The sequence below is a fragment of the Engystomops pustulosus genome, chromosome 1 (genome assembly GCF_040894005.1).
Source record: "Engystomops pustulosus chromosome 1, aEngPut4.maternal, whole genome shotgun sequence".
Lineage (NCBI taxonomy): Eukaryota > Metazoa > Chordata > Amphibia > Anura > Leptodactylidae > Engystomops > Engystomops pustulosus.
The window spans coordinates 250,062,047-250,089,996 of record NC_092411.1 but is presented as its reverse complement, the minus strand read 5'-3'; the positions used below and the strand labels follow the sequence as shown (position 1 = coordinate 250,089,996).

General features: G+C 42.5%; 1 protein-coding gene across 1 annotated transcript; it reads right to left on the bottom strand.

Moving 5' to 3' along the window:
- Window positions 1–45: 45 nt before the first annotated feature.
- On the bottom strand, window positions 46–27,950 carry PDCL2 (phosducin like 2). The gene is made up of 6 exons (XM_072132014.1): window positions 27,865–27,950; window positions 10,837–10,957; window positions 8,079–8,169; window positions 7,363–7,506; window positions 5,835–6,043; window positions 46–378 (listed from the first exon to the last, which is right to left on the bottom strand). Exons 1-6 carry the CDS (start codon window positions 27,868–27,870, stop codon window positions 242–244), a joined length of 708 nt encoding a protein of 235 aa, XP_071988115.1. The 5' UTR covers window positions 27,871–27,950; the 3' UTR covers window positions 46–241.

The window sequence follows — 27,950 nt, the reverse complement described above, 5'->3', positions numbered from 1 at the left end:
GTTTTACAATATCACAAGGCATACTTCCGGGAAGATTATACTGTATTTCTATGGTGACATCTTCACTTTAATACATCACATATCAGAAGCCATAGAGAGCTTGGTGGTAAGAGATGATGAGAGAAGCACGGGCTGGTGGTAACTTGTATTCATAATTTACTTCATCTTTGGCACAAAAAACAGATTTTTATGTAAAAAAAAACGATATCAATGAAACTCATTTTCGTCCGTTTTAATATGATCATTCAACAGCCGCTTCTTTATAGTAAATAGAACTGCGCTTTATTGAAGACATCATCAAAGCCACAAAAGTTTTTCTGGGATCTTCTTCCAGGTCAGATTCGATGGCTCCTACATCTGCCAACTTCCACTCCAGTTCTATAAAGCAAGAAAACATACAATAATTCTCTGTTTGGAAGACCTATTAGTGAATATGGGAATTTTAAAGGGTGTTCCCCACTAGGGTCCTCCTACAAAACACCAGAAGAGAGAGCAAGAGTCCTGAAATAGGATATAATTACTCATAATGGGTCAGATCTATTAAACTGGTGGGGCAGTTTTCTGTTTGACTTTGCGCTAGAAAGAACATGCAAACTGCTTGCACATGTATTTATGAAGTGTCTGCGCCAGATTTGTGTTGCGGTTGCACTGTGTCCACACAGTGGCATAAAATTCTGCACCAAAAGTGCCGTTCCGGTGCAGAGCTAGATTGTGCACCACATTTATCCCTTAAAGTGGTTTGCACTTATTACAATTTTACTCAGTTTTATTCCTGTTTTAGCTCCTATCACACAGTGATGGTCAGTGCAAAATCCCAGCAGACACATTATTATCCTTTTGGTGCTGTGAGCTGACAATGTGGTTAGATTATCAGGGTGCAGATTTATATACACTTTCATTTAGCTTCTGAACATTGTACTAGTATCTGACACATAGAAAGAGAGATGATAAGATCCATGAGGTGCAAAATACATACAATGACACTCTCCAGCTTTTGCTTACGTCAGCAACACACACACTGTTAGATCTGCTCCTTCCCTCTCCCGCATAAAGAACTTATCTGCCTGTAGCTTGTGTTCTCCTATTGCTTCTGCTGTCAGCAGGATGTCAATGTCTGTGTATCAGTGTGAGCTCCATGCTGGAATGCGGAGGGAGGGGCTAGAGGCAGAGAGCAGCTCAGCTCATGCACCGTCAGACAGAAAAGCAAGATGGCTTCCCCGACCCTAAGTCAGAAGCTACGGGGTCGTGTCTAGGAGCAACTGAAATTGTGGACACCAGGACTGATAGAGACAGGTTGGACTTATATCTGAGAAATGCTGCATTTTTGTTAATAACAGTTAATTAGATAATTTGTTATTTTGATATCCTGAGTACATATAAGAAACTTGTCTTCATGAGAATACCCTTTAAAGAGAACCCGTCATGCAAAATAACCCCCCTAAACTAAATATATTTTCATAAACTGCCATTAGAGAGCATTGCCTCTATCCCTTCATTGTCCCTCTACATGCCTGTAAACCTAAGCAATGAGGTCCTAAAGCTGTATGCAAATGACCTGTGAAATGTCCAATGAAGCATTAGCATATTCAAGCTGTCCACTCTATTCATGAGTGGGAGGCACAGCCACACCCCCAGTGCTTGACTGACAGCCTGTATAATGATGTGAGGCTGTATAATGGTGTGCTTCCTGGTGCTGGTGGCCACGCCCCCTGCAGCCTGTGTGTGTTTAGGAGAGATACAGCAGCTCCAGGCAGCCATGTTACAGCAGAACATGTCAGATTCATGTGTAGCTGATGTCTGTGTCTCTCACCTGTATATTAGGAGGATGCAGCATGTCAGCAGATGCAGCACACACTAGCCATGCTTTACTATACATTACACACAGACATGAGCAGAGAGGGGAGGGGTAACAGGGGTGACATCACTGCCTCTGACCATGTGACCAGCCTCATTTACATAATAAAGAATAGATGATTTTATAATGAATAATGTATGAAATAACTAGATAAAGGCTGGGATGGGATCCTTGTGAGCTGCTCCAACAGGAAGAGGTGACAGGACTAGTGACACAGACCTGATGACAGGTGTCCTTTAAGGACCAAGCCACTTTGGCACTTCCGGACTGAGCCTGATTTTTAAAAGTGGTTATAATCTTTAAATGCTGTAACATATCCAGGTAATTTTGGGATTGTACTTCAAATTAGTGGAAATATTTGGATGATATCTTTTGTGTGTAATTATGAAAAAAAATTAAATTGGTCAAAATTCTTATATTTCAAAGTTCTAAATTCTTTGCTTTTAAAGTAGATAAATTACCCCATTATTGAAACGACACCCCTCAACGTATGAGAAACAAATTTTAAGACATTTGTTATCTCTTTAGGTGTTTTACAGGGGTTAAAACAAAATGAAGGTGGAATTTACAATTTGTAATTTTTTTGGACAATACATTAATTTTGGTCCAAAAATTAAAATTTTACAACTGATTAAATAGCAAAAAGCTCCACAAAGTTTGATACCCAATTTCTCCTAAGTATGCCGATACCCCTTACGTGGTGATAAACTGCTGTATGGGCTCACCGCCGGGCACAGAAGGGAAGGAGGTGCCCTTCAGAGCAAGTTTGCATTGTCACATTTTAAAAGCTATAAAATGTTTATTTATTTGTGGACATATGGGGGCTTATAATTTCGGGATAAGATTCACTTTTCAGGTACTTCATTTAGGGGGGTTGAATAGCTAATTGTTTACAGTACCATAAATAATAAGTTATCTTTATTCTATGGGTCACCGAGATTACAACGATAACCCATTCATATAACTTTTTTATGGTTGTCTTGTTTTGCATAATATAGACCTCATTTGTTGAGAAATTTGCTTGTTTTTGCATCACCATGTTCTAAGAGGCATAACATTTTTATTTTTTTTATATACGGAGATGTTTTAGGGCTTGTTTTTTGCAGGACAAATTGTACTTTTTATTCGTATCATGTTGGGGTAAATGTTCCTTTTTGATCACTTTTGATCACTTAATGAGTTTGGATGTGAAAATATCGTAATTTTTGCCGGGGTTTTAAAATTTTTCTTACGGCGTTCACCATACGGATCAGTAAAAATTTTATTTTAGTCAATGGGTTATTACAGATGTGGGATCTTCATTCATTTATTTTATTAGTTTTAGTATTTACACTGTTTTTGTAAACTCTTTTTTTTTACTGTTGTACTTTGTCCCAGTGTGGGACATGAACAAGTGATCATTTGATCACTTGTTCAATGTAATATACTACAATACTAATGTCTTGCAGCGTATTACTTAGTCATCCTATGCATTCTGCACAGGCTGCCAGGAGCACAGTTAGATCGTGCTTTCAGCACAATCTATCAGGCACTTACTGCCTGGACCTTCATAGGACCCCGAGGATGCTGACCCACCAGGTGGATACCTGGCACTGCTTCATAGACATGGCCGCGGTGTCAATGGGGTTAAACAGCTGGGATTGCTAGAATCAGGAACCCGGCTTTCACACACATTCGTGCTCCCACAGAAACCTCACGGGATCTGCTACTGAACCCTTGCAATCGCCGAGACGTACATGTACATTGGGATGCGGCAACAGACCGCATTTCCCAACATATTGGGGCAGATTTACTTACCCGGTCCATTCGTGATCCCGTGGTGGATTCGGGTCCGGCCGGGATTCACTAAGGTAGTTCCTCTGACGTCCACCAGGTGGCGCTGCTGCGCTGAAGTCCGCTGAAATGCACTCAAGTACACCGGCCTATTCCTAGTGACGGTAAGTGCAAGCTCCGCAACACTTTTTGTTTTTTAAATGCTGCGGTTTATCCGAATCCGTTGGGTTTTCGTTCGGCCACGCCCCCAATTCCTGTCGTGTGCATGCCAGCGTCGATGCGCCAAAATCCGATCGCGTGCGCAAAATCCCGGGCAATACAGTGAAAATCGGCGCAAATCGGAAATATTCGGGTAACACGTCGGGAAAATGCGAATCGGGCCCTTAGTAAATGACCCCCATTATGTACGCCCAGGGAGCAGGGTGAAGACTATGTGCCAGTAATCAATAATCTGGCGCACTTTGCACAGTAGTGAGGTAAACTGCTTGTGATCCACTTAATGTTTTGCTTTCCATATGTGTGAATGTTTTACTTGCTAAAGGATTCATTTTAATATTTCTAACTACGCAAACTGGATAGCATGCTGATCAGTGAGGGTCCGGCTGGTGGTCCTGCACTCACTAATTGATAGAAGGGTCGGTTGTGTGTGCATCCTGCTCATCCATTGTATAGGAGTGGCAGATATTGCTGAACATAGCACTCCTCTATCTCCGGCACTCTCATTAACTGTCTATGTGAGGCTCATTAGTGAGCACAAGACCCCCGTTCTCCATATTGCTGGGTATTGTTTCTTGTGATTACTGGGGGTCCCAGCAGTCTGACCTTTCCTAATCAGCTTGTTATCCCCTATCCTGTGCATTTATGGCATAATATACATATTGGCCCACATTTATTAAAGTGTTTATGCCAAGAACGTGCAAACTGCTTGCGCCAGTTTTGTGTCATGGCTGTGTCCGACAAGACAGAAAAAATGTGCACGTAAAGGGGCTTGGTACTGCTTAGTCAGACCGTGCGCCACAATTCTGTCCGATGTGCCCCACAATTGTGTCCACAATTCTGCAATATGAACAAAGTGCACTGAAAAAAAATTGTGCATACTGCCGGAGCAGTGCAAAAGCAAAAAGTTACAATAGCGCCTTATAAAAGTCTACAGGTGTGTAAGATGACTTTGTATTTGATCATATTGAAGAGTGTAATAGACAACTGTATATTCATGATGACTTAAATAGGGCCAGGCCACACCAGGTAAAAATTCAGCATCTTGTTTCTATACAATATGCCATAATTCACCAGAAAACAAGGTATTGGGGTTATTTTCTCTAAAATAATGAAAATTGAACCTGCAGAGCGGTGGGTTTAGCTCTATTCATACCACGCCTTTTGTGTACATGCCAGGACAGCTCTTGGGATATATGCTGAACATATCCATATCCATATACTGGCAGACGGAGGCATCCTTTCACATTGTATACTGTGTAAAATATAGCATGGAAAGGTGCAGCAAGAACCATCCTGCTCTCTCTCCTGCTGAGTGACGTATACACTCAGAAGAGGCCACTGAAGGCAATTAGGCTGGATGCAAAGTATTGCATCCATCCCAAGCCTCAGCTGAGCAGACAACCTGGGAGGTCCCCAGAGATGTCACTGTCCATATGACAACAGTTACATCACTGAGAAAACACCCGAAACATCAATGTTCACTCCTTCTCCCACTTTCAGGACAGAGGTGGAGGAACAGGATGACAATTCGCACTATATGAGCACATAGTGTGATACTCCTTTGCCCTCTGTTCTAAGGATATATCAGGAATCCTCCCGATGTTTTCTTACAAAGAAGGTCAAAAACGTGATATGAATGTAGCCTGTGTTCCTGCCGTTATTTTCTCACAAACATCAGCAATTATGGTCTATTTTAAACCTCATATCAGGCCATTACCCTGCCAAATTATACCAATTACACCAAGTCTTAATTGCCATAAACAGCAGAAACACACAATGTGAGTAAAACTGGGAAGTTACAATAATATGGAAGCCTACAAGTCTAATAATAATAATAATAATAATAATAATAATATGGAAGCCTACAAGTCATTTCTGCTCATCTAATGTTACTTTTCCTTTTTTTTAAATATACTGTATGTCTTTGACATAAAACAGGCATCTTTATAGTATTTAGCAATTTTTGTCAGTTTGCAGAAAGTTCTACCTTCTGGGGTCACGCCGTTTCCTCCACATTGATCCATTCCTATAAATCTGCCTTTGACCTGTCCATTCTTGTAGATTAGTAAGGTCGGTAGACATGCATCCAGATAATTGGGAATGTACCTGTCCGCTATTGTTTTCAAAAATTTGGTTTCTGGAAACTTTTTTGCCAGTATTTTAAGATGATTGTTCAGTAGATCACACATTGGTAGGCTGGAAAACAAGAGAGTTCTTACTAGAGAGCCAATTAAATTCAACTTTTTATGAAAGCCAATGGGAAGAAAAATAAAAAAAATTCATATCTGTAAGCATGAGAGATAATAATAATAATTCTTTATTTATATGGCACACACAGATTACGCAGCGCTGCACAGAGCTCGCCAAATCTGTCCCCATGGGGATCACAACCTAATCAACCTACCAGTATGTTTTGGAGTGTGGGAGGAAGCCAGAGGACCTGGGGGAAACCCACGCAAACACATAGAGAACATACAAACTCTTTACAGATGTTGACACCCCCTAGAGGAAGCGACGGCGAAACGCGCGTCGGGGTGCTGTGGCGGTGGTCAGAGTTACTACTTTAAACAATCTTTTGTGGCTACATACTACACCCTGGTGGGTAATATAACTGGTTACAGCCTAATTGTATATACTGTTGTTTGTTGGATACTTTGAGTGTACTTACCATGTATTGTGATACTTCAGACCACCGCCACACCTTTTGTGGTTTTTATGTAAGTTTTTAATCGTGTTTTGTGATGACCGATTAAATAAAGGTGTATATTGTTTATCATGAATTGAGTATTTAACTTTATTGGAAATATATACTTCCATTGGTATTCTATGTGTTTGGTTAGTAATAGGAGTTGCATATCAGGTATTGGGTTATTTCTGTTTGGTATTCTTTGCAGATGTTGACCATGGTACTTGAACCCAGGTCCCCAGCACTGCAAGGCTGTAGTGATAACAACTGAGTCACTGTGCCGCCCATGTAACCTGAACCCCCTGCTGTCTAAGGAGAGCTACAGAGCTATGCTGTCCCTGCCCCATCCTTTAGCAATGTCTCACACCCATGCTGACATCAGGTAGACACTATATATAAGTGTAGCAGATAACTGCGTCCCTGGTGCTGCCCCCTATCTTGCTGCAGGTGGTGCTGCCTAAGGCAAGTGGCTTAACGCGTCTCATGGCTGGTGCACACCTGTCTGTAAGACATGGCAGTTTAGATACAGAAGCTATAAGCGTGTTTGATAATATTATGTAGATACCACTTGTACATAGTGAAATATATATTGATTGGTAAATATATATTCTATATAATATTATCATCTCTGCCCTTTCTATGCTCGGGGTGGACCTGTTAGAGACTGACAGCACTTCAAGTATTAGCGTCCATATAGAAATAGCTGAACATCACTGATAGGATCACTTTCTTGAGTTCTCATGCTACTATACAATACGATACAACTATGAATCCCCTAATTTTCAGGGAGGTTCCCTTTGGATATGACTAAGTAATTCATCACCATTACCATGATCTATAAAGATGAAGCACCACCCAAACATCATCTTTGGCATGTGTTACTTCTTTTACATACTGGTTTTCAATAATTTCATACAGCTCTCCATAAATTTGTGTTTTTTGCAGCATTTTCAGTTCCTTTATGCGCTTTTGCCTAAAATATAAGTAAAATATATATATGTCAAATACATCAGTTTTTAATGTTTTAATTATTGTTAATTGAATCTATATTGTTTTAGCTGGTCTTTTAACTTTTGCCACAACCACTACCATGTTACTGATATACATAGAAAGGACAGGCCTGCTCTCCCTTATTGTTGGTTTTGCTCCTGTTTGTATAGAGAAATCTTCTAGCTGTAGTATATAAGTAGTATATATAGTATAAGTATGTAGTATATATGTAACTGTAGTATATAAGTGAATTGTAAATATATGCAAAAAGTAGTTATTTGAAGGTATACCCACAGTCATTTTTTGCAATGCCACTTTTGTAGCACTAGGTGGCAGCACAGTATAATATAAAATAGTAACAACAGAACGTTTCAATAATAATAGTAATAAAAAAGTGACTTTATTAAATAAACTGGACAGGATTATTAAAGAAGTGGTTAACTTAATAACTTAAATGCTATAAAAGCTAAAAAAAATATTCAATAATATTTATTCAATTCAATTTTATTCAAATATTTATTCAATAAACCAGTAGAAAACAAAGACACGGGATACCTGTAAATTTGTATCGCTTTCTCATCCTCTTCCTGGAATGTGTCCTCAGTTTCTTGTAAACCGCATTGGGTATTTTTTTCATGGGGTTTCACTAAATATAACATTTGAAATGCGTAGAAAACGTAGAAATGTATTATTCCCATTCAGACAGGGCTACATTGGAAATATCTATTTTACCAAGTTGGGTTCTAAGAAACCTTGCTGTTTTGATATACCATATATAAAACATATTATTGGATGAAATTGCAAGCTCTAAATATTTGGGCTGGTTTACGTGTCACAATCATGATCTGAAACCTTGTCAGAAGAGTTGTATAAAATCGCTTTAAGGAAGTCTGTGCCTCCTCCTCCCATTGTTTGCTTAGACTTCATATGCTGCTGTGAGGTTGAGGTTACATTAAGCAGAGGGAGCAGGTAAGTGCTGGGGGAGGAGGGTGAGGACAGACGTGCTCCTGCACAGTGTAACAGCCTGTGAATCTACAGCATCAAGGGGTAACGCCACCTTCTGCCTATATAGCATCATTTTAAAAGTTAATTTTAGAAGGAAGGAGAACATCAATAACAAATATAAGAAGATTTCCACAGTCACGGTGCCTGGATCTATAGGTAAGTGCCCCTGGTTTATCAGGATGGATTTTGATGGTAGATTTTCTTTAAAAGAAACCTACCATTTGATTTAATGCATTATGAACCAAATATACCTTGAGACTGCTGTAGCTACACTGATGGAGAAGCATATCTTGTTTAGTCCCTGTGCTGAGTGGTTTTTCTGAAAAAACAATTATAAAATTATGATAATGAGGCTGTCTTGCTTCTGTGGCTGGGCTCTGTGCTTTTCCTAGCACATTAGTTATGCACTGCACCAGAGGATGATGCAATCACTGTTCTTCCATCAGGCAGAATAATCAATTGCTGCACCACCCTCCAGCTGCTGTGTATGAGTGATCCAGCTCAAGTTGATTAGTCTTCCCTGTTCAGAAATCTCTGGGTGTAATGTGGATCCAGCTTTTCCAAAGTCCTGAATTTTATAATTGTCTTTTTCAGCAAAACCACTCAGTTCAGGGATTAAACAAGATATGATTCTGCATCAGTGTAGCTACACCATTCTCAAGGTATGTTTGGTCCATAATGCATGAAATCAAATATATATATATATATATGAATAGGGCATAAGTGTCTTATAGAGGAGAGTCTGACTGCTGGAGCCTCCAGCGATAATGAGGACAGGGGCTTGCAATTGCAAGCAGGGCCTTATTTAGACGTAATGTCGCCAAGGCACTTACAGTGCTTGTGCCCGCCATTGGGATTGTCACGTCAATGCTTTTGTCAATACATTTTAGAAAGCTGTTTGACAAATGCTTGTTAGGTAAGTAGCTATCCTTAAGGCACAGCACTACCACCAGCATACCACCTGAAACTTTGCCATGAGTAAACCCCCAGTGTAATAAAGTAGCAGTGTAGTGTATGCGATTTAAAGGAAATCTATCATCAAAATCAGGCTGTTACTCTGCGTAGGAGCACTTCCCCCAGCCACTGTATGCTGGAACTTCCTCTACTGCAGTGAGATTACATTAGGGAGAGGAAAGGGGAAGTGCTGAGGGAGCAGAGGGAGACATTGTTACAGCCTGTGAAGCTACTGCATGGATGGGCTCTGGTAACACCCCTCAGAACTTTTCTGGCTCATTAGCATAATTGTAAAAGTTGATTTTAGAAAATGCTGAAGTCTATGTGGAACCTCTCAACAATGTCACAACTATGCCCACCAGTAGGGCAGCATTACCTGATGACTGAGGTCTGAGCCAAAAATACAATTTACAAGCACATTTAAACTGGAAAAAATACGACCTTAGGATCTGTGGAGGCAGACATGACATTCAGAAACTGGTCCACTTAATTTTTTCATATGAGTGACCAGAACCTCCAGGGTGGCCATGGTGTAATGGCCAGGTGGTTAGCTTTTTTTGGAGCTAGATATACTGTCACAGTTTACAAGAACTAGGGAAACAGGGAAAGGAAAACTGTTCCTTACTCTAAGCTAACCCCTGCCTGAAGGTGATGGTCAGCTTACCCGGGCTAGTTTCGGACCCAACAACTTCTCTCACTGAGCACGAAGACCTATCCACAAAGTAAGGAAAAGGACTAAAGGATACAAGGGTCTGGAGTGCTAAATTTGGGAACCCCTAACGAAAAGATTGCTGCAAGTAAAGCCTGGCAATCCCAGCATGCTTACAAACAAACAACCAAGACTGAATAGAGGAAGGAGGGCAATAGAGCGGACGGGAATAATGGGTAACAACCGGAGCAGGTCCAAATACACTCACTAGAAAATAAACTCAGACAAAGGGGAACAGTCAGGAAAGTGATGAGTGAATACAAGAGAACAGACAAACTTCACAGAATCTCTCACCACAGTCAAAGAAATAAGTTTTATTAGTAAGTATAGTTATCTCTACATAACAGAGCCAGGGATAAGCTGCAGATACAACAATGCCTAGAAAATACTGAATGACAAAACCAGCATTAAATGGAGCCTGACTACTCCTGATACGATAATACAGATCACCACAGCTGAGACTAAAACCCCCCAGCAAGTAATGCAAAAACACTAATAACAAAAAGACAGTAATCAATCAGGATACATACCACAGTGGTAGAGAACTGACCAGAAAGACCACAGGACGCCGGTTCAAATCCTGACAGTCTGGATTGTGTAACATCCTTGTGCTTTTCTGACACATCTGCATTACACGGGACCCACCTGTTACTTCCTGCTGCATCTTTAAAACTAACTCTTCATTTTCATGTTTCTCTTCTATCTTTGGAGGAATAATCTTAAAACATCTTAGGGCATCATCCGACTGTGTGTCTTCATTTAGATGCTGTTTCAATAAGTAGGAAATATTTATATATGTATGAATCTTATTCTGTAGTTAAAGAATTGATAACTGACATTTCCATTGCTATCAAATACTTCATATTTTATAAAAATGTTACTGTGTTGGTAAAAGTAACTGCAGCCAAACATAGAGGCGATCCCGAATCTACAAACTGGTTAAAGGGAACCAGAGGGTCATTTTTAGCTGAGGACAGGTTCCCACAGAAACACTACTGTATATCCCATTGTGTTTTCAAGATATCGGTGCCTTACATCATTATTTAAATAAACCATATGAAACTTAACCTTTACCCTGCCAGACATGTACAAACCATTTTTTTAACAGCCAGTACACATCTCCATTACTTTCTATGGGTAGTAAACTTCAATTACACTTGCTAATGAATATGAAACGAATACCCCCTTTCACTGAAAAAATAGCAACCAGGTAAATCTGCCAAACAGTTACAATTTAAGGTGCAACCACTATGTCAAATATGCATAAACCCAAACCACATCCAAAATGTTTGATAAATTTCTATCAACGTGTTTTGCACTTCCATATATTTAAATATCTAAGTGTAATGCTGGGAGGGAACAGCATGGATGGACTGGGAGGACAGAGAAGAATAGTGGGCTCTAAGGTTAAATACACTTCCCAGCTGTCCCTACCTAATTGTGCAGCCTACCCTAAGGAAATAATAATAATCCTTATATATAGCGTCAGTGACAACTGGTAGAAATTCCCTTCCTGTGGCAAAGATCAAACACAGAGACATGGACCGAACAATACACACTCAGAAGAGCAGTCGATAGATTCAGGTCAGAACCAAGAGAACAATGCAGTACAGAATCAAAAGACAAATGGATAGTCAGATAAATGGTTAAGGAATCCAAAATACTGAAAATAAAGATAAACACAAGAAAGCTCAAAAAACTATTTATAGCAGGCAAGGAGAAAATGGTAGGCAAACCTTACATGAGATGATCAGAGTGCTGGTCCAAAAGATTATTAGAGTAGTTCTCTGACACCCAGACATGATAGACCAGCGGGAGAGCAGTATGAGTGGAGGAAGATTCTGTCCACCACAGCTAACTTAACTGTTAACAACCCAGAGCAAAATCAATAGGAGGTGTGGTGTAAATCAAATAAAGAGTTTTTTCTATAGTGGCACTTATCAAACCTTATCATTACAGTCCTATGTGCTACCACAAAGGGACCTTCACACCAAAAAAAGGGACAATTCTAAACGATCAATTGTATACAGAGATGTGGGCACTATATAGAATCTGTCTCAGACTTCCTTAAATACAAAAATTTTTCTAATTTATTAAACATACAACATTGTGACAATAATGACAAGGAATAATGTTCAATAAAGGGTTTTACAGGGAAAATATTCTTATTAGTAGTCTTTTGCAAAAGAAGGAACCAGTATTATTTTTTTTTTCATCAGGCGTTTAGTACTATAGTCGTTCTTTCTTGGTTTGTGGATAAATTCATACGTATGAAAAAATTAATGTATAAAAATATTTTAAAAACAATATAAAGCAACATTCAAATTAATATGTGTAAACACTGTATATAAAATAAAAATAGAATGTGTGTTCAGTCTTTGTGACCAAAATGATGGGGTTAATATCCAGGAGGCTTATTCTGTCAGGTCATAGGGCCCTATGCATGTAGCATTGTTAAGTTAAAAGTCAACTTGAACAGCTATTGGTTATTGTGTAAGGTACTATTGTGCAAAAAGAGAAAACTTTTTTCTGTACTAGTGATGTTATTCTCCTCGGGGCTGTGTCACGTTCCACGGTGTCCTATCTCCAAGTCCCTTTGACAAGCCTATTATGTTGGGACGCTGGGAGCGCAATGTAGGGCGTCCGAGGTTTGAATAGGTCGGATGCCTGCCTTTTAAAATAAAAAAGTCGCACATAGCTCTATTTTCTAGGTGCAGGAGTGTTTTTATGCCAAGATTGTTGACTTTTATTTTTACATTTTTTTTTTGCAACTGAAATTGGATGATCACGCAGAAAATACTACAGAAAACTCAACCAAGGCAGAACTTTGAAGCAAGATTCTCTTAAGTGCAAAGAAAGTCACAAGTAAAGGAAAACAATAGGCAGTGTTAAAGGTAAAGGAGGGGGTGCAGGCCCTAGACTAATTACTCATTAGTCAAGTTAACCATTGCTGGGCCCATTGCTGGGCAGAGCTGAGCTGCAGAGGAACTGGGGGTGGTTCAATCAGTCCAAGTGCAGCAGCAACCGTAGCCATAGTTCACACACACAAAACACAGAAGCTGCATTCTGTGGACAGAAGATGATGCTGCCATGGAAGGCAAAAAATTGTAGACTGTGGTCACTGGCATATTTTAAAGGGGTTAATCTGTAAATAAATTGTATTTAAAGGTCAACACTCCCTGCCGCTCTGTTAAAGCTGCTCTTCATCATTGCTGCACCCCACTTCCTGTGGCTGCCATCACGTTAGGAAAGGCTCTTTGGTGTAGTAATTGGCTAAGCAGACACCTTGTAGTGTTTCCTGTGGTCTTAGGAGACACACAGGAAGTGACGTACAGCTCCAACTGGAAACGGCAGGGAGCCACAAGTAAGGTTTTGTTTAAGTTTAGATTTTTATTCTATATAATTAGAATTTTCTTATATCCCCAAGTATTTGTTTTTAGGTTTTTTTTTTTTCAATGTAATGAGCATAAACATTCTATTGTTTTTTTGGCCATTTCGAATGAGAATCCAGGTCTCAAAACTTATAAAGGTCATCTTTTTCTTGGTGGCTGACAGTAGACTATGGAAATGTTACGTGTGGTGTATAGAATGACGTCTACGGATGTCTTAAGATCTAAGTTGTAATTTTGCCTCTATCTATCCTCAAGGCAAACTGCAGCTGGGGACAAATGTATTCTCTAAATCTAAAGCAATGTTCCACATAAAAGGTAAAGTGTTTGTACGGTGACAACTGCTGCTATGATTGGGACACACAGCGAGACCGGCTGCTTTAATCAATAATAAAAGTTACAGAACACGTCAGTCATAGACACGGATTGTTTATCACAGCCAAGAGCCAATCTCTCGCTTCTTTGAATTATTCAAGGTTTTTTAACTTTTTTTTTTTAAAAAACACATTCATTTTCCAGAGACACATGGGACAATACCTGCATGAGGCCTTTTTTTGGTTCCACTTTGAAATCAGTGCGATTCATTAGTAATACAATGATGCAATGATTACTACTTATTTACTTGTTGTTTTACATATATTTCAATAAAACATTACATTTTTATCCTGACTTTGAAAAGTATTGACTCATCTATATTTGAGAGGTGGATACTATAGTGAATAATGTATAAAATAGCTTTAAAGAAATTCTGGTGACAGGATGTTTCCTGCAGTGGCTGTGTATTAATATTTTATACTGGAACAAAATGCTAATAAAAAATTCTATAAGGACTTGAAGTCAGTAAGAACTACGGCAGGTGCCGTCAGATAGTGAGGATACATTTTTGTAAAAATTGTCCAAAGTGAAAAAAAATTGCAAATAACTAATGTCCTTTTCCCTTCAGTGCCGAAGTATTAACCCCTTAAGGACCAGGCCCTATTTCCCTTTTGCTTTTCTGTTTCTCACTCCCCCTCTTCTAGAAGCCATAACTTTTCATTTTTTTTCCTGTTTACATAGCTGTGTAAGGCTTGTTATATGTGGGACAAATTGTACTTCCTCATGTTAGAAATTGCAATGTACTCGGAAGCTGAATAACAAATACCAAATGTGGTATTGACAGAAAAGTGCAGCTGCACCAATTTCTTATGGGCATCATATTCAAATCTTTCACTGCACAGTCCAAATGACAAATCCCCTTTAATCCTTAGTTAAATAAAATAATATAGATACCAAATTTCAAAATTCTTTTTGTTATGCTTTATTACCTTTAAAAAGTGTTTAATCTATTAAATTTATCGCCATATTATGACACCAATTATTTTTTCATACTTTGGTATACAATGCTGTGTCATTTCCATTGCTCCCATTTTGGTGACTCCACTGGCTTTTCATCCCTTTTTATTAAAAATTTTATTTCTGGTGAAATGGCAAAAAAATTTGACAATACAGTATAGACATGTTCCTGTTACAGGGTTTATTGCAGGGAAAAATAGATTTTTAAATTGTATTTATTTATTTATTTAGGTATTACTAATATGTTTATGTTTGTTTATTTATTTTATATCCATCCTAGAGAAAAGCAGGTTATTTAAAGGACACCTGTCATCAGGTTTCTGTCTGTATTTCTGTCACACCTACCTGTTGGAGCAGCTCACAAGGATCCCATCACAGTTTTTATCTCGTCAGTTCATACATTAATTATTGTAAAATCATCTTTTCTTTATTATGTAAATGTGGCTGATCAAATGGAGAGTGGAAGTGATATCACCCGTTTACTCCTCCCCCTGCTCATGTAATGTATAGTAAAACATTGCTAGTGTCTATGCTTTACCTGCTGACATGCTGCAACCTCCTAATACACATGTGAAAAACACAGACATCAGCTACACAAGTACCTGACATGTTCTGCTATACACATGTGTGAGACACAGACATCAGTTACACAAGTACCTGACATGTTCTGCTATACACATGTGAGAGATGCAGACATCAGCTACACAAGTACCTGACATGTTCTGTATACACATGTGTGAGACGGAGACATCAGCTACACAAGTACCTGACATGTTCTGCTATACACATGTGAGAGACACAGACATCAGCTACACAAGTACCTGACATGTTCTGCTATACACATGTGTGAGACACAGACATCAGCTACACAAGTACCTGACATGTTCTGCTATATATGTGTGTGAGACACACACATCAGCTACATAAGTACCTGACATGTCCTACGATACACATGTGTGAGAGACACACACATCAGCTACACAAGTACCTGACATGTTCTGCTATACACATGTGTGAGACACAGACATCAGCTACACAAGTACCTGACATGTCCTCCTATACACATGTGTGAGACACACACATCAGCTACACAAGTACCTGACATGTTCTCCTATACACATGTGAGAGACACACACATCAGCTACACAAGTACCTGACATGTTCTGCTATACACATGTGTGAGACACAGACATCAGCTACACAAGTACCTGACATGTTCTCCTATACACATGTGATAGACACACATATCAGCTACACAAGTACCTGACATGTTCTGCTATAGACATGTGTGAGACACAGACATCAACTACACAAGTACCTGACATGTTCTGCTATACACATGTGAGAGACAAAGACATCAGCTACACAAGTACCTGACATGTTCTGCTATACACATGTGTGAGACACAGACATCAGCTACACAAGTACCTGACATGCTCTCCTATACACATGTGGGAGACACACATATCAGCTACACAAGTACCTGACATGTTCTGCTACAGACATGTGTGAGACACAGACATCAACTACACAAGTACCTGACATGTTCTGCTATACACATGTGAGAGACAAAGACATCAGCTGCACAAGTACCTGACATGTTCTGCTATAACATGGCTGCCTGGAGCTGTTGTATATCTCCTATACCCACACAGGCTGCAGGGGGCGTGGCCAGCACCAGGAAGCACATGGAGGAGCCATTACACCATTATACCTTACATCATTATACAGACTGTCAGTCATGTTTATAGGAGTATCTCATACACACACAGGCTGCAGGGGGCGCCAGCACCAGGAAGCACATGGAGGAGCCATTACACCATTATACAGGCTGTCAGTCATGTGTATAGGAGTATCTCATACACACACAGGCTTCAGGGATTGCCAGCACCAGGAAGCACATGGAGGAGCCATTACACCATTATACCTCACACCATTATACAGGCTGTCAGTCATGTGTATAGGAGTATCTCATACACACAGGCTGCAGGGGGCACCAGCACCAGGAAGCACATCATTATACAGCCTCACATCATTATACAGGCTGCCATTCATGCACTGGGGGGAGTGGCTGTGCCTCCCACTCATGAATAAGCTGGACAGCTTGAATATGCTAATGACTCATTGGACATTTCACAGGTCATTTGCAAACAGCTTTAGGACATCATAGCTTAAGTTTACAGGCATGTAGAGGGACAATGAAGGGATAGAGGCAATGCTCTCTAATGGCAGTTTATGAAAATATATTTAGTTTAAGGGGGTTATTTTGCCTGACGGGTTCTCTTTAAAATGTTTTTATCATTTATTTTTATTTTTTACACTTCTTTTTATTTATTTATTTTACTTTTTTGTTAGGCCCCTGAAACAGTGGTACCAATCTCTACATTTGACCTGGCACTTATACATTTATCACCCACAATCGGTGCTTGCACTGTGTCGTGTGTGGCACTAACATTTATCAAACATGCCGTCGCTTTTGTGGTCTCACAGTTTAAAATCACTGATAAACAATATTTTTATTGTTGATTCTTCATCTTTGTTAAAAATGATTTTATTTTATGATTTCTCAAAATCAAGTGAATCGTGATCATTTGTAAATAGATTTTTATTGGAGAAATAATTCGATATTACTAGGGCAGCGTGAGCTATTCCTGTCTGCTTTATACCCAGTATCTATGGAAGATTGCAATGGGAACAAAATATCGTATGTAATTTTTCTACATAGATCTCTAAGGCCGCATGCACACAACCGTAAATGTTCATGTATCCCATCTTCACTCAGCTGAAACGGGCTGTAAACTTCATCCTGTATGCTGCCAGTTTCTGTACATAGTGGGTGTCCTGCATTGGTTGTTTGCGCTGGCGTCAGGACCCAGAGCAGAGCTGTGCCAGAAGCAGGAGAGAACTCATTAGCATTACAGTACAGCTCAAAAGTACTTACTGCTCCTGGGGCCGCTTTGTTCTGGGTCAGGAGTCAGGTCACAGAGAGGAGTGGCAGGAGAGGACCCAGGAGCAGCAAGGACTTCTGAGCTGCGTTCACCGTTACCCGGCCTCCTGCACCAATGAACGCTTCAATTAGTTATGGAACGGCTCCCTGGACTCTGACAATGAGCAGGATGTGGGTTGCAACTTGATGGGCCTCAGGTTGTGCACCCCTCCTCTAGACTTTTAGTTGAGATTAACCCCTTCCTGCACCATGACATTGGTGTGCTTGTATTTAGCACACTATGACGTTCCCCAACATCATGGAGATTGTACAGGCCTTAGAAACAGAGCCAGTGTGATCTGTGCAGGAGTCCGGCTGTATGCGACAGCCGACCTTCTGCACGAACAGTCGGCATCACAATAGTCACAATCCTGGCTGTTTAACCCTTTAGGCACCATGATCAAACATGACAGCAGCACCTAAAGGGGTCACCCACCTCTCTCCACCCATACCCGCAACGGGGGGGGGGGGGGGGGAGATTGCCGATCGTTTCCAAGGCAAACCTTTTTATTCTGGAGAATAATTCAGAGCTATATGACTGGGATATCAACATATGATATGTCACCCCCCCCTCCTTGGGGATGACCACCCCTTGTGTCCGGTGGAAAGATGGAATGAGGTAAGTAATGGAGGAGATAGCATTGAAAGCATCCAGAAGTGGAGCGGTGAGGACACTACAGAGAGTCTTATATAGCCATTTGGACCCAGGCTTTTTCCATTAGGGAGGGCCATCCTGTGGATTATTATAGAAAGGTGAAGGGCAACGGAGAGAAGCCCCATAAAAACAGATAGCGAAAAGTTAAAGATAAGCAAAGGTATGAAGAAACGGGAGAAGCGGGAGGAAAAATAAGAAACAGTCATGAAAGAGAAGACAAAATTGGAAGAGGGAATGAACAAAAGGTTAAGGCAAAAAAGGCGGTCAGAACTGCAATCTGCCAATCACTAGTAGGTCGGAATAGGTGGAGAATGCCACAGCTCGGAAAAATGCGTGGAGAATATCTACAAAGGGACCTATTGGGGATGGGAGGGTTTTGTCCAAGAGCGTACTCAGCAACAACTAGGTGCATAAGGTGATAAGCAGCGAGGAACAGAGATTAAAACAATTGTCATAGGCTCCACTACCTCCCCCAAGGGACCAATTTAAAGGATGGCAAATGGGCAGCTCAGAAGGCCCCAAAGAGTAACAACCATGCCAGCAACAGTGCTCATCCTGGGTAAAAGCATTTCTAATAATAGATAATAGAAAGTTCAAGCAGGAGAGCTAAAGAACATGAGGATATAGAGAGCCACAGGAGGAACTATATAATAATGGCTGCTACAGAAGAAAGTGGTTTAAACAAGCCTAAGAAAAAACACCATAAAATCGATTCGGTTTTAAAACATATAACGTCAGAAATCAGATATCAAGCCCCTCAGGGGTCATACCCAACTAGAGGAGCAGGAGGAAGAGTCCGCCAGGAAACTCTCCTAGTTTAAAGCATATCCAGAAGTCAACTGGGCAGCTACCCCATCTCAGCGATCATTCTGATGAGCAGGAACTGGACGACCTCATGAATAATGCCTTTGAGGAGGTGGTGATCAAGGCAATTGAGCAGAGTCCACATCCCATGATGAACTTGAGGGTGGGGGAACAGCGTTGGTTGCAGAATCGCTTCCCATGGAGGAAGTTGTACATCAGGGAGTTTCGTAGGCTTGAAAAACTAAGGAAGATCCTGGGGCTGGGAGAGCGAGGCATGCTTAAAACCTGACCTATGTTGTAGAGCAAATGGAAAGCCCCATCTGTATGTTCCTGTAAGATGTTCAGCAATGGTCAAAGACAAGGTCAGGGTATAGAGAGAGAGTAATGCCGCTTAAGTCAAAGCCGCTTGGGACATCTAAAGCCCTATTAGGATCAGAGATCTCACCCTCCATCTCACGTTCCAGCAGCATATTAAATATGCACATGACTGAGAGACACCTGTGTGGTTTCTGGTAGACCTTTGATACTATTATTAAATTCCGTTTATTAATGAAACAAACAGCAAATCGATATATAACATCATGCGTCATATCAAATATAGTCAGTACATGTACATTTGGACAGGTATGTGTCTCTGAATAGATACAACAATAAAATTAAATTACTATGTGGGACCAATTCGCATGTCTGTCTCTTTTTTTTTTTTAATTATTTTTAAAGAAGGTAAAGAGAGAAGGAAACAGGAAACATTGTGTATAGAATGCCAGCCCGGTAGGGCTCTAGAAGATCTAAGCAGAGGGTTATAATAGGGAAATGGGGAGCGGAGGGGTTTGGGTGGGTATAGGGGGTGCTAAGGAAGTAAGGAAAGGGGTGTCAGGGGAGGTGTGGGGGGGGGGAGTGGAGAAGGGAAGGGGAAAGGGGGAGGGTAGTGAAGAGGGGTGGCTGGTGGGAGCATGCCTCTCCCAGGAGGAAACCACCGCGCTTCAACCTTCAAAGTAGTGCCCTATATTCGGGGGATTGCTTAAATTGAAGCCATGGCGACCATGTCTTGTGAAATTTCTCATAGGTGCCATTAACGGAGGAGGTAAGGTCTTCCATATGCATTAGGTCATTCACTTTCGCCACCCACATAGCCATGGTTGGCGGTGATGTCTGTTTCCAAAGTATCGGAATGCATGCTCTTGCGGCGATGATAAGGAGACGAATAAGAGATTTCTTATACCGTTGTGTGGACATGTCGCAGTGATGGAGTATGAGGAGGGGGGGTTCTAAGCTAGTCGTTTCTCCACATAGCACAGTCAGCGTTCTCCCTAGTTCTTCCCAAAATGTAGACAGTATCCTACAAGACCAAAACATGTGTAGGAAGGAACCTTCCTCTTCACCACATCTCCAGCATATATTAGATACATGTGGAAAAATGGTATGTAATCTGGTGGGGACTCTATACCATCGTGCCATCAGTTTGTAGCTCGCTTCTTGGTATCGTGAACTGATGGAAGCAGAATGACAGAGTTCAAAGATCCTGTCCTTTTGTTCCTGAGTCAGCGAGATATTTAAGTCATCTTCCCATTGTCTGAGATATAGAGGGCCTGGGTCTTCAGGAATTGACAGGAGACAGGAGTAAGCTAATGACAAGGTGTGTCTCAAGCCGTTTACATTGCCACAAAGACATTCAAAAGTGGTCTTTCTCCCTACATATTCCTCGCATGAGGGTAGTGAAGTCAGGTAATGTCGTAGTTGGGTAGTTCTCCAGGCTCCCAGGGGGAGAGGTTCAGTCAATGCCGCTAAGTCTGGGGTCGTCATCCAAGTCGCATCTCTAATGAAGTGTTCCGCCCTGAATCTCCCGGCTCTTCTCCACTGTCCGAAAACAGGGTCATTCAAGCCAGGGGGGAATTCTGGACTACCGAGGATTGGGGTAAGGGGAGATGTCAACGGTAGGAGTCTGTCACGTACTAGTTTTGATTGACATATTCTTGCTGGTTTATCTGCCCATACAAATCGGTGCTGGAGAGCGTTTAAGGAGCGGAAGAAGGCTACGGGTAGATGGATGGGGATAGCCTGAAACAGGTATAATAATCGTGGGAGGATATTCATCTTGAAGATAGCGCATCTCCCGAACCAGGAAAAAAGTCCCTTGGACCATCTGGAGCAATCTCGTTGGACATTCTGGAGGATAGGTGGGAAGTTCAATGCGTATAATTTGGATAGTTCCGCCGGTAAGTGAATACCAAGATATTTTATACTCGTTGGGGCCCATTTGAAGCTAAAGGAGGCTCGCAGTGTTTCCACCAGGGAGGCAGGTATGGACACATTAAGAGCTTCCGATTTCGACCAGTTGATACGGAAATTAGTCAATAGAGAGAAGAGGTCTAGCTCTTTCATGAGATTGGGAAGGGAGACCTGTGGATTTGAGATAAAGAAGAGCAGGTCATCTGCATATGCTGCAATTTTTTGCGTGGATCCTCTAGTCGTGATGCCAGAGACATCCTGACTATTGCGAATCCTGCGTAAGAAGGGTTCTAAAGTCAAAACGAACAGTAAAGGGGAGAGGGGGCAGCCCTGACGTGTGCCATTTTGAATGTTGAAGCTGTTGGAGAGTAAACCATTCACCCGGACAGAGACTGACGGGGAGGAGTACAGTGACAACACCCAAGAGAGCATTCGATTGCGCAGGCCGAAATGTCTCAGCGCCTCAGTCATGAAGGACCAATTGACTCTATCGAACGCTTTCTCTGCGTCTGTTGAGAGAAGCATAAGAGGAAGTTTCTCCAGTCGTGCCTTATATATCAAATTTATAGCCTTCGTAGTGTTGTCCCTCGCTTCTCTCCCTAGAATAAAGCCCGCCTGGTCCGAGTGTATGGTCCGTCTCAAGAGGGGGGCAAGTCTTGTCGCCAATACTTTCGAAAATAGTTTGAGGTCTTGATTCAACAGTGATATCGGTCTGTAATTGGAGCATAGAGTGGCATCTTTGCCCGGTTTGGGTATGACCGTAATTGTGGCCTGTAGTGTCTCCCTAGGAAGAGGGGTGCCAGCAGCAACCGCATTAAAAGCTGCCAACCAGTGAGGTTCAAGTTGTTTTGCCAGTATCTTGTAAAAAGGTAGGGAGAAGCCATCTGGGCCAGGGGCCTTACCAGTCTGTGTCTCTTTTAGGGCGTGCCTGAACTCTATGTCCGTTATCGGGGCTTCAAGTGTCTCTGCCTCTTCATTTGTTAGCGTGGGTAAACCCGATTCTATGATATAGGATCGCATCTTACGTCTGAGGTCCTCCCTAGATCTTTGAGATGTCGGCTGTTCTAGGTTGTACAAAGATTGGTAGTAATCTCTAAAAGTAGCTGCAATGTCTTGGTTAAGGTGCAGAGTCGTTCCTGTCGGGGAGGTGATCTTGGGTACAAAGGTGTGGGTCCTCTGCTCTCTCAGGGCTCTGGCCAGGGTCCTACCACACTTGTTGCTATATTCATAAAAGTGTCTCCTACATTTGGCCAGGGTACCCTTGGCTTTGTCAATGAGCAGGGTACGTAGTGATTCCCTGGCAGATAACAGGGCAGTCCTAGTGTCGGGGGCAAGAGTCCTCTTGTGTAAGAGCTCTAGTCTCTTGATTTGTTCTAGGAGGTCAGTTATAGCTTGTGCCCTCTCTTTCTTGCGACGGCTACCATGTGTTATCAGGATGCTACGGGCGTTGAACTTGTAGCCCTCCCATGCAATGCAGGGGTTAATCCCTTCTGTCAGTGTTCTGTCGAAATGAGAAATAATTGAGCTCTTTAGCTCTTCTAGCACTAGCGGGTCCTCTAGGAGGGAGGCGTTGAGTTTCCACTGCCATTGAAAATCTGAAGAGTTTGGGAGTGTTATGGTGATGGAAATCAAGGCATGATCAGAGAAGGTGATGTTGTCTATTGTGGCCCTTTGGAGTAGTCCAAGGTCTCTGTGTCGTAAGAATAGGTAGTCTAGTCTTGAGTAGTTGTCGTGGGTTGAGGAGTAAAAGGTAAAGTCCTTGTCTGAGGGGTGGAGTAATCTCCACGTGTCAATTAGCTGATGCTCATGTAAGGTGTTCCTTATTCTGCGCAAGCTAGCGTGTGTAAGTGTGGATGAGCCAGACGAAGTGTCTAGCAGTGGATCAAGAGCTGTGTTAAAGTCACCGCCAGTTATTACCGTTCCCTCAGCAAATTCGTCAATCATGTCAAGGAAGGAGCTTACGGCTTGGGCCTGTCCTGTATTTGGGAGGTATAGCGAGGCAAAAGTGTAGAGACTGTTTGCTATTGTACCTTTGACCATACTCACTCTACCCTCTCCATCACTGCGAGAGTCTAGAAATGTCCATTGAAGTGAGTTTGACAAGAGAATAGATGTGCCTCTTGATCTGGTATCATCAGTGTAGCTGTGATAGGAGTGTGGAAACCAATTGTTCTTGAAATTGTATGGTCGTGCTTCCGTGAGGTGTGTTTCTTGAATGAAAGCTACTTGGATCTTTCTGCGTTTGAGCAAGTTGAAAAGGATGGATCGTTTTTCAGGGCTATGGAGACCTTTTGCATTAAGAGAACCTATGGTCAAGGTGCGCGAGGTTTCCCCTGGTCGAGGCATGTCTGTCATCAGTTGTGAGGTAAGGGAGGTGGGGAGGGGAGGAGTGTGTGGGGTCAGTAGTTCAGGTAGATGAGGGGGGGAGGGGTAGGGTGTGTCTAGTGCGGGGAGTGGGTAGTAGAGGGAAGGAATCAAGTGGGTAAGCGTGAACAACGATGGGGTAAACCCCTATATCCCAGGTGTGTACCCAAGGGATCACCTATGAGTGGTGAGTGGGAAGCGTGGAAGTACAGTAGCGGAGCTTGTAGACCAGCAGGCAGTAAGTTGTAAGATAACATGCGATGGGGTCCATAAGCGTCGTCCCCCCTGCCCCTGTGAGGAACGGGACAACATGGCCCCACCAAAGGCATGGGTCATGAGGGGGAGGTACGAACTTAGGGAGCCGCTTTCCCCAAAAATGGGGGTAAAGCAGGCTAGTTACGTTTAAACTTGTTGAGCAACATTACATAGTAATCAACAACAAACAATATGTGGGTTAGACACTGTAGTGAAGTATTAGGCAGTGAACAATAAGGTATCTCGTTCTGCTTATCTAATGATAACGTCTATGTGCATTGGTGATGGATCAGTGGGATGACGCTCTTGTTAACATAGCTTCGGTCCCCTCACCACTCGTCTGAGAGTTTCATGGATCCAACTAGCCCAACACCAATACGGAACATGCAACTAACAAATAATACAAATAGGCAACTCAAAAGGATATGGCGTGGGCACAGGTGAGTCATCACTGCGCATCAGGCGATGAAGATAAGACTTTCACAGAAGTAGGTAATGTGTAATGTACAGGCTTGGTGCGTTTGTTAGGCCGGAGTTCTTTGATGGAGCAGTGATGGCGTCTGAGGAAATCCGTCTCGTCCAGAGTGTAGTTTCAGGCCTCTGTGGGTAAAGCCACGGATAAGTCGGGGCCCAGTGGGGCATCGCTTTCGGTGTGTATGGTAGCAGGTTGATTTGTCGCAATTGCAGTAGACGTGCGTCTCCTTCTCAAGGAGTTTCTTCTCCCTCTGGTTGTGGTGGCTCCCAATCTGTTGTGTTCTAAGCTAAGCCAGTTTGGTACTTCGATAGGGGGTATGTTCAGGAAACAGAACAGGTCCGGAAGGTCTTCTGGTTTGCGTAGAAAGAAAGTGTCACCATTGTGTCTGATCACTAGGTGGAATGGATGACCCCAGCGATATGTGGCACCCATCTCCTTGATGCTATGTAGTAACGGTTGTAAGGAGCGTCTCATGTTTAGTGTTCGTGCTGAAACATCTGGGTAGATGTGTATTTCGGCTCCATCCACCCGGATAGTACCTTCAGACCAGGCTGCACGGATAATTTTATCTTTGTCCCTGTCACTGACTGACCTGGGGGGAAAGGTGGTAGAGGTATCGAGGCGCCAGGCGGGTTTTCTGCGGCCTGCGCCGCTGTGCAGGAGGCTTCTCCAGCCGCGCCGTCTGCCATGCGGCTTGTCGCGGGAGCGGGCGCCATCTTGGCCCTGGACTGCGGCTCCGGCCCGTCTCGCGACTGGCGCCGGAATCGCTCCAGGCTCGGTGGTGGAGCGGGATTCGGGGCTCCTGCTTTTCCGGTGCGCACTGCGCTCCTCCCCCTCTTGTTTGGCATCTTGCAGGCTCGGAACGGCGCTCCAGGTCCTGTAATGGCGCCTGTCGGTGTGGAGCTCCTAAGGTGAGCGTCCTCACTCCGCCATGTCCAAGCCACGCCCCCAGACCTTTGATACTAATGTTGTTCCTCCTATTTCTGTTCTCGAAGGTGAAAGAGTCTTTAAAGGATTCAAGATCTGTTACCCTCTGCTGCAACTTGTAAATTTCTTCCCAGCCTTGTTTGAGATCTTGCCTCCATGCCCGTTTGAAGTCTCTTGCTAGTACATCTATGTCCTTCTTTGATGGTAATAAGGCCAGGAGGCTCAAAGCTCTGGAGGATCTCTCAAAGCCTGAACAGCTTCTTCTGGGGGGGGGATATCTGGAAGGCAGCATGGTGATCCTGATTACGAGCAGGTCAAGGATGAGAGTTATCTGGGATCATAGTAGGAGGAGTACTCAAAAGATCATCTGAGGAGGAAAACGGAGATTTGCTGCAGGTGCAATTGGAGGCAGTAGAGTCTCGGTCATGATGAAAAAGAGATCTTTTGAAAGGGGGATTTACTCCCTAGTCAGACTCAAAAGTTTGTGAAGTTGCCAAGACAGAGTCCTGAACCCTATTCACTGACTTTGGCTTCAGCCCGCCATGTTTTGAGAGGAGCGTAATGGAGATTGCAGTTGACTAGGTGGAGGAGTACCGTCTGAAGCTAATGCATCCCTCTGCTCGTTTCCAGTGATGAAGCGGGCAAAGCAGTGGCATCCTGTTCTAGGGTCAACGGATTCGGGGTAGGCAGTAGTAGGGGTGAGTCTTATGAGAAAGCCCCCTCTAGAGTAGCTAAAGTATCCCTGCTATGTAGTAGCTGAAGCAGGGGTGCTTGAGGGAGGCTATGCTCACTGTCGGATGATTGAGGGATGTCCTGAAGAGGCTGAAAGTAATTCTGTATGGATACCATAGGTGTATCTGATTTTCTGGAGTTTCTAGTAGTTCTCCTATCACTGGACTTCCCCATGTGGACTAAGTGAGTCCAGTGGAAGGCAGCAGCCCAAGCTAGTATCTAGTTACATGATCATGGTTAGCTAGGTTCCTCAAAGAATTCCAGTTGGTTGACTGCTGGGGAGCAATGATTGAGGGCTCGCTGAGTCACATGAGCGCACTGGCCTTATCTTGGCATATTAGTGGCCCACTGGGACAATACTAAAGGGAATGAAGATCGGCTCAGGCTAGTGGAATCAGAGGAGCTGGGGTATGCTGTCCTGATGTTGGCATAACAAGGTACCCTGGCAGCTAAGCAGGAAGCTTGGTCCAGTGAGCTCATGGGAACACTGCCGGGAGGGGGTTCAAATTCACCCAGTAAGTGTGCTGGCTATGGGAACACAGGTACCGTACCTTCAGCTACTGGTCCTGTGAGACAGGTCTCAGGCAGATGGAAGGAGGCTCCAGTGGTGGTGTTCCTTGAAGCTGCAGGCTTGAGTTCCTGAGGTAGCCTCATGTGGGAAGAGGTAGATTCCGATCTGGAAATGCAGGCCCTAGGTCCCTTTCAGTACTCCAGGCCGGGATTTCATCCTGGTATTAAAACTCAATGTACAGAGGTTACTCTGCAGGGGAAACTTGCTTCAGGGATCGAAGGCTCCCTTGGAACTGTCAATGGGCCTGGGGAGCAGATTCCCCGCCGTGGCCTGAAATCGTGCCCCCGGTTTCTGGATGTCTGGTTAGCTGCTAATTGTTTTAAAAAGCTGCCCGGGGCACAGGAACGCCCTCTGAAGGGTTTTCAATTTGCCTAGTTTGGATGGCCCCAAAATAAGCAAGGATGTCCCTGAATTTAACGGCTTGAGACAAAGCTGCAGGAAACTGTGTCCATCTTGGTCTTCAGCTTGGAAATAAATAAGTGCTAAAAATTTTTAACTAAAATATAGCACTAAAGTGAAGTACAGCATGTCATGAAGAAACATTCTGAAAATAAACTTGGTAAGATAAAACGTCCCAAAGTTATAACTGCATATCATAACATGGGCCAATTTGAAAATTTCGGCTGTGTCCTAAAAGTGAAAATGAGCTGTGTTATTAAGGGGTTGACGTGCGCTGCACTTTATGTACATGCTCAGTACTGAAGCTGCTCCCTTACAGATTTCCTGCTCTAAACTTAGAACTGTTAGAGTGACCAGGAACATTTTGATTTTGAAGTCAGAAGTTTTGTTTACCGACTCCATGGCCCTGTTTTCAGGGCAAGGGAATTCTCATTGAAAAAATATTTAATAACTAAATTGTTTCTTGGAAAATGAAAGTTAAAAATACCTTCCATTCACAGTGCAGAGTAATTTACAATGCATAATAATTATAGTTATATGAGTGTTATCATCTACCTGCATGGTTCTGCGGCCTGTACGAGAAGCTCTCTACATTAATAACAGCAGACTCATTCCAATGGTCAGATTCTAATACTATCCTT

Bases quoted from the DNA above. Each gene is read 5' to 3' on its own strand.
- PDCL2 (XM_072132014.1), bottom strand. The intron at 8,170-10,836 runs GTGGGTCCCGTG...TGTTATATTTAG, and splicing joins GATGCAGCAGGAAGTAACAG to TGAAACCCCATGAAAAAAAT. The intron at 379-5,834 runs GTAGAACTTTCT...CTTGCTTTATAG, and splicing joins AAACGGCGTGACCCCAGAAG to AACTGGAGTGGAAGTTGGCA.